The sequence below is a fragment of the Pteropus medius genome, unplaced genomic scaffold (genome assembly GCF_902729225.1).
Source record: "Pteropus medius unplaced genomic scaffold, Ma_sr-lr_union100, whole genome shotgun sequence".
NCBI lineage: Eukaryota > Metazoa > Chordata > Mammalia > Chiroptera > Pteropodidae > Pteropus > Pteropus medius.
In genome coordinates this window covers 1,701,909-1,712,339 of record NW_024354501.1, presented here as the reverse complement: position 1 = coordinate 1,712,339, position 10,431 = coordinate 1,701,909, and the positions used below count along the sequence as shown (strand labels likewise).

General features: G+C 60.5%; 2 protein-coding genes across 7 annotated transcripts in view; one reads left to right on the top strand and one right to left on the bottom strand.

The window, feature by feature from the left end:
• The window catches only part of FAN1 (FANCD2 and FANCI associated nuclease 1), a 16,773-nt gene extending 15,727 nt beyond the window's left edge, over nucleotides 1-1,046 (top strand). For all 6 annotated transcript variants that reach the window (XM_039853463.1, XM_039853461.1, XM_039853462.1 and 3 more), the window contains one exon: nucleotides 794-1,046. In XM_039853463.1, coding sequence (XP_039709397.1) covers nucleotides 794-931 — 138 coding nt within the window. In that variant the 3' untranslated portion in view covers nucleotides 932-1,046. The remainder of the gene's footprint in view (nucleotides 1-793) is intronic.
• Nucleotides 1,047-1,185: 139 nt separating this feature from the next.
• The window catches only part of MTMR10 (myotubularin related protein 10), a 39,624-nt gene continuing 30,378 nt past the window's right edge, over nucleotides 1,186-10,431 (bottom strand). The window contains exons 12-16 of the mRNA XM_039853466.1: nucleotides 10,106-10,176; nucleotides 9,351-9,520; nucleotides 8,533-8,703; nucleotides 5,363-5,545; nucleotides 1,186-4,840 (exon numbers count right to left, since the gene is read on the bottom strand). Coding sequence (XP_039709400.1) covers nucleotides 4,238-4,840; nucleotides 5,363-5,545; nucleotides 8,533-8,703; nucleotides 9,351-9,520; nucleotides 10,106-10,176 — 1,198 coding nt within the window. The 3' untranslated portion in view covers nucleotides 1,186-4,237. The remainder of the gene's footprint in view (nucleotides 4,841-5,362; nucleotides 5,546-8,532; nucleotides 8,704-9,350; nucleotides 9,521-10,105; nucleotides 10,177-10,431) is intronic.

Here is a 10,431-nt window from a genome sequence, read left to right as displayed (position 1 = left end):
TCTCAGTCGCGTTGTGTCCCGTGAGAACTCGTCCTTTTTCCCTCCGGCTTACAAGTTCTGGCTGCCTTTGAGACGCCCCCGCCACCCCTGCTTTTGACGTCACCTGTCTCAGCGTGTTCTCTGCCTGGGGTTCGCTGGGCTTCTTGGGCCCCTGGGTTTATAGCGCCATCAAATTCGGGCATCTGGGGCCACGGTTCCCCATTTTTCCTTCCTCGTCCCGTGGGAACGCTAAACCTGCTAGGCTGCTCCGCTCGCTGGCCTTTGCCCACGTTCCCCCTGGCCGGCTCACGTCACCACCTCGAATTCAGTAACGGGCAGTGCACGCCCGACAGCCCCTGCTTCACAGCGGCCACCGCGGTGAAACGTCTCACGGTCAACACCACGAAGGCCGTGCTGGGCCTTCCCGCTGAGGGACGCGGAGCCAGCACATGGACCGGGCAGAAACGTCCCGGGCAGAGGGACAGCAGGCGGAAGGCCCTGGGGGTGGGAGGAGGTGGCCTGTCTCAGGCACCAACAGGACACAGGGACCCTGGAGTGGCTACCGGGGGCCGGCCCTACGGTGCCCCGGGTCCCGGCAAGGAGCCGGGTTGGGCTGCAGGGTGACGGAAGGGTCTGATCCCCTGAGCCGCGTTCCCATCACTCAGCTCTCCGTGAAGATCTGTCTCGTTCCTACGGGAGGGGACGTCTTTAAGTTTCACGTGTGTTTGCTTTGCGTGTGAGTCTAGTGCCACAGCGGTACGGTGACCGCTGCCGTCGCTTGTCTGACTGGCGGTTCCCGAAACCTCTCTTCCAGCTGGTGGAAGTGAAGGGCCCCAGTGACCGGCTGTCACACAAGCAGATGACCTGGCTGCACGAGCTGCAGAAGCTGGGGGCGGACGTGGAAGTCTGCCACGTGGCTGCGGTTGGCGCCAAGAGCAAAAGCGTGGCCTAGGCCGGCACTGGGAACCTCTCGTCAGACACGCGTCTCAGGTTCTCAAAAGCATCGATTACGTTTTATTTAATTTGGACTTTGTTATCGTCACTAATAAAGCGGACAGTAAACTCGGTACTGGCTTAAAGACACTCATTGTTTCCACACTGCGGGTAGTGAACTTTTTAAAAGGTGAAAACCTTGGTGGCCACTGGGGACTGGAGACACCTAGGTGCTTTGATCGGACATACAAAAAAAGCTGGAAAAAACCCCAATGAGATGATTCACAGCTTTTATAAAAGTAGCATGCACAATTGTCATAAGCGTATTAGAAACAGATTCACGAATTTGTTTTTCTATGCTGCTTTACACATTTGGCTGTTAAAATTCTTGTTTTATGATGATCTAAGAAGGGCATAAACAGCTGAAACTCTGACTTTAGGAATTAAAAACCAAGTGTTCGTTGAGTCCCTTAACTTCCGGTGCCACCTGCCAGCGCGTGCTCAGACGGGCCCGGTCACCGCGGGAATGCCGTCTCTCAAGGGCGAGGCAGTGTGCCTTTCCGTCCTCCTCGTGACCACCCCGACCCTCCACGGGGACAGTGCGCCCGAAACGGGGCTGCTGGTCACCGCCGCTGGAAGCCTTGGGCCAGGAAGGCGTGAGGGAGGGCCTGGGGGTCAAGGATGGGGTCCCCGTCCCCAGGGAAGAGTCCTGGGGCCTTGGGAGGTGTCACTCGCAGCTCTTGCGGAGTGGAATGACACGTTTGGGTGCAGTCCTTCAGCCCCCGTGCGGCCCTGGCGACGGCCAGTTCCGAGTGGACGTTGAAGGAGCTGGTGACTCACTGCAGAGGGCAGCGGGGACACGTGGGTGGTCCCACACCGCCGCCCGCGGCAGACAGGTCTGTGGACGTTGCACTCAGCACTCACTGCTGCTGACCGAGGTCGCTTCCTGCTGGGACTCGAGTCGTGACCGGTCTCAGGCACGAAGGCCACAGCTTCCTCCGAGCTAAGGTCCACGGCCCGCGGACCCTGCGGCAGCAGCAGGCCTGGAAGTCTACACGCTCTCAGATCAAGTCAGACGCTTCTGGTTGTAAACTGGCTTCCATCGTAAAGTGACAGGAAGACACTGTCCATCTTTAGGTCCAGTACCGCAGAGTCCCAGCTGTGCACAGACCCCGCGAGGCACAGGCTCTGCCCGCGGCCATGGGACGGCTGTGTGCCTGCGCTTGGGCTTCTGTCACAGCACCCTCCTTGCTGGCAGAGGTGCCGAGGGGCTCTGCGGTGGCCAGGACTCAAGGCTGTACGAGTTGTTTTTCATATTACACACGACAGATTCTGGCACCATCATCATGATTTAACAACTATCCAGCAAAAACCCATCTTACTGCATCTGATTATCATACAAAAATAGGCACGTTTTCTACTTTAAAACAATATTAATAGTACCTAATTGTTTTTTAACTTGTTAATTGAAAAAAAAATTACTAAAGAGCTTGAAATAAACGTGAGAGAAGAAAATGAGAAACGAACACTGCCTCTCCCCCCAGTACAAATCGAGAATGATCTGTATGAAAAGGCAGCTCAGTAAAAACGGGAGGCTTGTCCATCCACTTCCCGTGGCAGGACGTGCTGCGCTGTTTCGGGGGCCTGGCCCTGGTTCCTAGTCCAGGACAATAAAATCTTCGATGGCAACGCTGCTATTTTATATCAACCGGAAAGAGCCCTTATTTTCTAGGCAACAAGTTGGCAAAAACACCGGGTTTATCCACAAGACGACTCTCTAAGACAGGGGCCCCCAAACCCCAGGCGGGGAACTGGGCCGCCCAGCAGCAGAGCAGGCGCGCGGCGGGCGAGGGCGCGAAGCCTCATCTGTGTTCGCAGCCGCTGCCCAGCGCCGGCGTCACCGCCTCAGCTCCGATTCGGGTCATCGGGCCTTAGATTCTCATAGGAGCACCGGTCCCTGGAGCCACGAAGGTTGGGGACCGCTGCTTTAAGACACTGTATAAGGACTTTGTTCCTTTAAATCCAGAGACATTCTCAATTTTTAAAAGGCACAGAATTCGAATAGAGCTATTTATTACATAAAACTTTTGAAAAAACCTGTTTTAGAAAAGGCGACTAACTATACACTCCACGATAAAAATGTTTAAAAGCTTAAGATGGCAGTTTAAGAGCCTAAATAGCCAAATTTGAGAACAGGACTTTTAACGGCCTGGGTGGTGGCGGAGGTGGTGGGGGGACGAGGCTAACGCCTCCGCCGTAAACTTAACCTCTGACCCTGTGGCTTTGGCGCGTGGCACACGCTGGGTGACAAGAGTCCAGACCAAGGACACGCCTATCTGCTGGTGGCCTCCTCGATCTGAGTCGGGGTGACTTCTGCTGTTGACTGACACCGTGGTCTCTGGCAGGTGACCCAACTCACGACCCATCAGGTGGTTCCTGGGGGGCAGTGCCAGCCAGGTCCCCTCACGGGACACGCTGAGGGGAGCCCTGTTTCTGAGGGTGGCCACCGACAGCCACCACCCCACAAGCACACTGTGTCTCTGGGACTGACTTACCGAGGTATAGAAAAGTGGCTTTGGGGACTCTCGAGTCCTAGTATGCAGCTTAGTACGAAAAGCCTGTTTCTCACGTGCAGTGGCATTTTAACTCCCTAATTTCAAAAACAAATTATGTTTTACTGTTATTCATACATTAACATCAAAGGCACTTGTGGGTTTCATCGTTTTCCCGACGGGAAACGCTTTCAAAGTCGCCAGTGCGCATCATTTTTAAGTTAGTCCTAAGAAGGTTAAGAGCAAACGCGTGAATTAAAGACACAGTGACCTACGGTCCCAAACGAAGTGACCTAACAGAGAGTCCGGTGCGGGAACACTGAAGCCTCCAGTGAGTTCACTCAGACATCACGGAGAGGGGCCGGAAGCCACGGGCCCCGCTCCTCACCTTGCTGGGGGTGGCCGAGGCGTCCTGGCAGCCTGCTGAGCGGGACGCTGGTCTGAGGGCCTGGGAGCCGGCAGCAGCGTGAGGAAACGGGGGGACCAAGGGCTGTGGCAGGCGAAGCCTGAGCAGTCGATCGCGGTGACGCGTCGGGGGCGTCCGCCCGCACGTCGCCTGCAGCTGCGCGGGGCCCGATCGGCAGACGGAGGACGCGCACGCGGCGTGCGCCCCGCTTCCGCGGGCGCCGCGAAGGAGCGTAACCCGCGGCCTGAAACGTTAGTGCAAATTTCAGCGGTTATTCTCGCGTGGAGACCACGAGCGCCTCGAAGGGCGACCGTGGCCGTCGCCGCAGGACAAGCCCGCGGCCCCGCGCCGTGCGGGCCCCGCGGCTTCAGTCTTCGCTGGCCAGCGTCTCCGTGGACAGCCATATTTTGGCCCCACTCAGGAACTTGCTCAGCGGCGTCCCCGAGATGCTGCGCCTGCACAGGTTGCCGACGGGGGAGAAGGGGAACGAGGACGACAGGAAGTCCGGGGTGGCCGCGGCGTCCAGCGGGCCGCTGGCCCGGAAGTACATCCTGCTCTGGGGCGGCCCCGCGTAGCAGGCCTCGAGGGGCCCGGCCCGCTGCTGCCGGAGCGCCCTGCCGAGCACGTCCACCTCGTCGGCCAGCAGCGACAGCTTGTGGAAGGCGGTGATGGCGCCCCCGCGGCGGATCTGGGCCTCGGGGACCCAGCGGAAGTAGCAGAGTTTCCACAGCTTGACGTGCGCTCCCGAGAGGCAGGGCAGGAGGACCCCGTGCGGGTCCGGCGGCTTGGCCGACCACGCCTGGAAGAACTGCTCGGCGCTCGGGCCGCCGCTCCGGCCGTGGCCTTGCTGCGGGGCGTCCGGCCTGCCTCTGACCGTGAGCGAGTTTCTCCGCAGCAGCGACTCCCGGTCACGGGCGAGCCCGTTCTCCAGCGAGGGTGGCGGCCCCCTGAGCGTGGAGCTGTAGGTTTTCTGCACAGGAGACAGAGGTGGCGTTGCCGCCTGGGCCTTCCCCGCCCAGCGACAGCGGGGCGCGGCAAGGCCACCGTGGCTGCGCAGGCGGCGTGCCCGCCCCAGGGAGCGCTCTCTGTGTGGCCTCGACTCTGCCCAGGCCGTGCAACTAGCCCGCCCACGGTGGGAGGCGGGATGTCGGCTCCTTAATTTGCCTACGTGCAAATTTCTAAGATTTCTGGGTTAGAAAAAAATCTAGACCTGGCTGATTCTAGAAAGAACAGGCAGGATGGGGGGCGGGTTCAGGGCGGCCGCCCGGGCTCAGAGCAGTGACAGGCTGACGCAGATGCTGCCCAGAGCTTCGTGGGCCCCAGACACCGCAGAGAAAGGCAGGTGCAGCCTCTTCCCCCAAAAAGCAGAGACGCCTGGGGACCCGCAGAGCAGAGCCGGCTGGGACGTGCCCCGACTTCGCTCTGCTCCGGCCGGGGTGGCTGGCCACGGGGAGCGAGGGCAGCCGCTCCCGTCAGCGCGCCTGCCACTCACCTTGGCCCGTCTGGAGGCTTTCGCTGAGCCGGTCGGCAGGCGTGGCGCGCTCTTCCCGACGTACGACGGGTTGCGGAAAAGCGTGCGGTCCCTCGCCGTGAACTGAAGAGACCAGTCCCAGACCGAGGGGAACTTTAAGCCCTTTTCGTCCCCCAGCTGGATATTTTTGCTCATAGCAAATTCCTGCAAAAGAAAATATCGGAACGTGTGTGAAAAGGGATCGGCGTGAAGATGCCCTCGCAGGAGTCCAAAGTCACCTAGTTCGAGTCCAGAGCCAGCGCCACGGCGGGCCCGCCGGAGCGGCCTGCTTTCCTCCCAGAGGACAGACTGCGGCTCCTCGGGCAGAAGGACACTCGCACCCCGCGTGAGCGAGGGCAGCGGTCCGCTCCCCGAGACACCAGGGCCATCGCTGGAAGTGTCTGCGGTGGCGCCACGAACACATCGGTTGTTTTACAGCGGCAGCGTTTCACCTGTCAGGCACGTGATCACACGTTCACGCGACCAGCTGTCAGGTGTGACCAGCAAAGCCACCTCTGGAAGGAACCCCCGCCGCCCGTCATAGCCGTGTCTATGGAGAGCCGCAGCCCGTGGGACCGGGGGCGGCAGTTCCTGGAGCCGGGCCGCAGCGGGAGGAGGGGACCCGCTGGGCCTGGCCCAGGCCACGATGCGACCGCGCTCCAGAGGGGCGGGGCCTGCTGACAGCAGCCGCGCTCTGGCCCTGCTCAGGCTCCTGCAGCCTGGTGACCCGGTGACCTGGTCCTCCCGCCATGGCAAAGCCAGGCGGCACAGCGCGGTGGGGACAGCAGCCCGGCTCGGGGAGCACTGTGTGGCGGCCGCGGCGACTGGGGAGGAGGGGGCCCCGTGGCGCGTGACGGGGGCAGGCTGGCAGCAGGCCACACGCTCGCTCCCCCAAATTGCGAGCCTCTGGATGCTGGCGAATGACTGAGCCTTGTTTTCTGCTCACATCTCTCAGAACTCTCCGAGTTTTCCACAGGAAAATACTTTCTTCGGTGTTAGAGGCCGAGACTAAAGGTTACTGGGAAAGGCAGCGCCACAGGGACGAGGCCGCTGCGGGCATCGCGTGCGCGGCGTTGGCTCAGCAGGACACGGCCGGCCACCTAACAGCACGAACGTGTCACAAAACACACTTCTGTGCCAAGCTAGAAACACCCAACTCGTGAAAGCGCCAAATGCATTGAAAATTTTTTTTAGTTATTGGAAACTTCATCACGCATGCACACAGGTGGAAACAGACCATTTGCTTTATAAAACGGTGTTGTTACGAGCTGGAATCCAGTGGAACGCAGAGCTTGACCTGTTTTAACAACCCTTAGAAAAACACACAGAAACGGTTTCCGTTTCCTTAACGTAAAGACTAATGTAAAGGTGAACAGATCTTCCTCACATGGGATCTGACCATCCAAGTGGCGCAGAATGGGCACAGGGAGCCCTGAGCCTCAGGCCTGCGGGAGCGGTGGGGTGGGCGTGCGGGGCATCAGGATGGCGGGCGTGTCCACGCAGACGGCGCAGACGGGCACGGACGCGCCTCCACCCCCGTCGTCCTGCTGTCACGCAGAAGCAGGGAGGGAGGGGCTGGGTCACGTCAGCACGTGCCGGGAAGAGCTTCTGAAGAAGCCGAGCCGAGACGCACCGTGCCAGAGCCCGAGCAGGCGGGGGGGTGGTGCAGCACAGAAAGCTCCGCGCTGTCCCCCACGTGCACACGTGCACGGCCGCCTCCCAGCACACCCGGAACCCGGCCACGCGACAGCAACACGAACTGGGGGTCCCGGGGCCCTCAGCCACGTGCTCGCGCATCACACCCGGCCCAGCTCCCAGCCTGTGCGCGCTGCAGGTGCAGACCGTGTCTGTGTGCATGCGGGGCCTGTGGCCGCACAGTGAGGGAGGTCAGCGAGGGCAGCGAAGGCCGCACACGCCGCCCGCGAGGCCCAGCTCACCGCAAGCGGGGCACCGGCACGATCCCGGTGCCCGAGGACCCACAAACGGTCTCCCCGCCTCGGCGCCCTGAGCATGTCACCGCCCTCAGCGGTGCTGGTGGAGATGAAAGCATCTCTCGGAGCACAGAACGTTCTGTGACGCTGTCCCTGTCCGTCCCAAACGTCCCACCCAAACGCCCCCGCTGAGCACAGAGGGGCCTCGCAGCCCGCCGAGGGGGGCCGCGCCCCTCCCTCCCATCGCCCGCGGCCTCGGTGACCACCCGGGCCCTCCTGGCCTCCTCTGCTCGGGGACGTCCCTCCTCAGTGAAGTCCTCCCCCTCACGACAGCCCGAACAAAAGCGTCTCCTCGATGCCGCTGCGTCTCATCTCTGACACCCACGATCCCGGTAACTCGTCGCTTTACGGTGACCGGTGTAACGCTCCGGCGTTTACGAAGCGTCCACCTCGCACGTGAGGCCCCGGTGCTGCTGCTGGTTACACGGAGCCGTCCCAGAGGACGGACCGAGCTCAGCGTCCCCCAAGCCACTCAGCTTGCTGGGAAGGCCAGCCCCGTCTTAGCAAGGCCCCCAAAGGCCACAAGCGCTGCCCTGTTTCTCTCAATGGTCACTGCAGCACTTAGCAGCTATTTCTGCTGAGGGTTCAAATGGGGGTGAGAGAGAACGTGTGACTCTGGAAAGTTCCAGCCGCGGCGACTAGAAGCGAGTTCCAAGTCTGGCCGAGACCCCCGGTAATCGTGACCCTTTCCCTAGAACGACGGACTGTGGCAGAGAATCACAGCTGCCGAGGCTGCCCCGGTGACGGCGGGCGGCGGGGCGACTCCGGGGACTGTGAGCCAGCGCCCGCGTTTCACGTCAGAAACCTGCTCTCCCCAGAGCCCTCGAGGGAAAAAGGAACCTGCCTCGTCCAACTTTTACTCTACCGACCTAGGAAGTCAACGTCCTCGAGCAGGATCTCTCTACCCTTCGGACGCCGAATATGAAAATAGAAGGTCCTTAAGGTATTCTAGACCTTTGAAGGGGTCTGTGATAAACGGGTCCACCTTAGAGAAAAGCACTGAGGATGCTCGCTCGTAAACGAGTCCCTGGATTTTCACACCTTCAGGTGACTCGATTTGGAAAATCCACTCGTTAGCGCGAGACGGTCACTACGACGGTTCCGAGTGCCGCGTCTCCAGGTCGCCGCGCGTCCGCCCGGGGCGGCGCGGGCCACACTCACCGTGCTCTGCCGCACGCGCTGGTGCGGGCAGTTGAACAGGAAGGTGCCGAAGAGCACGATGCGCGTGCTGTCGCACAGCACGGCCAGGTAGGTCTCGGAGAACTCGAAGGCGGCGGGGTGCTGCTCCAGCAGCTGCCACGTGGCGTCCAGGAACAGCAGGAACAAGGGAGCCTGCCGGACACAAACCGCCATCGGGTTAGTCACAGCCGCAGACCGGCAGCGACGTCGGGGCGGACGAGCGACGCGACGGCGCGTGAGGGAGCGTGAGCGCGGGAAGCACAGGGCGCGCGACGCGACACACGCACGGCCGGACCTGCCCGCGGAGCGCGGGACGCGCGCTGCACCCCGGGGAGCGCCGGCGTCCTCGGGGGGGACGGGCCGACGTGCTCTCAAACCCAACCCACGACACGGCGCCCGCGGGCCTCTCGGCGGAACTGCGGCCCCAAGACGGCCGCTCGCCCGCAGCTGTCCCAGAGATGGCCCTCTCCGACCTCCGCTCCCAACACACGTGCCCCACGTTAAGAAACCGTGATGTTCCCAAACCGACTTTCCACGACAGCTAGCGAGCTCGTTACTGCTTTGCAGAAGAATTAACGCATTGTTTCCTCGAGGAGTTTTCAACTTAGAGAAATCCAACAGACCATTCTTTCAGAGTTTTACCTCTACAGTTACGATAATTTTATAACTACATCAACACAGTCCTGGACTAAGAAAGCTACGATGTGCTCAACGCACACGGACAGACTGGTGGGTAACAAGCTTTGGACGAGGACAGCGCGTGCACACGGATGGACTGGCGACGAGCACGGAGCCCTTACCTCTTTCTCCGATCTCTTCAAGTGGTTGCATCTGTCTAGGAACTGATATCCTGCCATGACCCACTCCTTCTGGATCAGACTCTGAAATCCCGTAATTGTCCTAAAATAGGGATCCAGCATCACTTGAACCAGAGATGCTACGACGCAGCTCAAGTCTCTTCCCTCCTCCTCTGTCGACAAAATGGAAAGGAAATGATTACCGCCTGAGAAACGCTGCCAGAGAGGAGGAAAGGCAGATCGTCTCGCACTGTGTCGTGGAAATAGTCCATGCTAGAAAATGTCACTGGAGTCCGGCAACTCCAAAACCCGTCCACGTCTAGATCGTTCGTTGGCGTTTACCGGGAGACAGACGTTCTCGCGTGAGCGCCTCTAAGGCGATCGAAGAGCAACCCTCACGGAGCTTACGTATCAATGGACTGAAATCTTTCAAAACTCCATTCTACCTGTTTTGTCAGGGACACTAACTACAACGTAATCCCTCCGCTGACCGCTGCGCACGGCGACTCAGGTGAGTGAGAGGATGGGACTGTGCCCCGTCATCCGGGGACGTGGCAGACACGGGGTGGCGGGGGCTGCGGCCCGCCTCCCCACACGTGCGCGGGAAGGGCGGCTGCCCGCTGGGCAGACCGCGGACTCCGCTCTCGGGACGTGCGCTCCGAGCGTGCGTGGCAGATGCCGCGCGGTTAGGACGATGGCGGGAGTCGCGGCGTGGCCGTGCAGGCTGGTGTGGCGGCCGGCGTCCCCAGCAGCCTCACCTTGGAGGATCACGGAGACGCGCCTGTCTTCCAGCACACACACGAGTTCCACCGAATGCTTCAGGAAGGCCCTGCAAACAGAAAGGGACGAATGTGCTCAAGTCACATTCCTACCAGACGGCTAAAAGAAGACTTGGAATCCAGCAGATCTACTGTCCCCGTTTGCGTCCTCGATGACCTTTACGAGTTTCTTCAGTATGGACGCGCTTCTTCACGGAACGTTTCGATTTTTATACCAAGAAATTCAATATCCTTTCGTAAAAAGGAAGGAGCGGGTTGATGTAAGGACCGTGAACGGAGTCTGCAGAGACGGGGAGAGGTTAGGG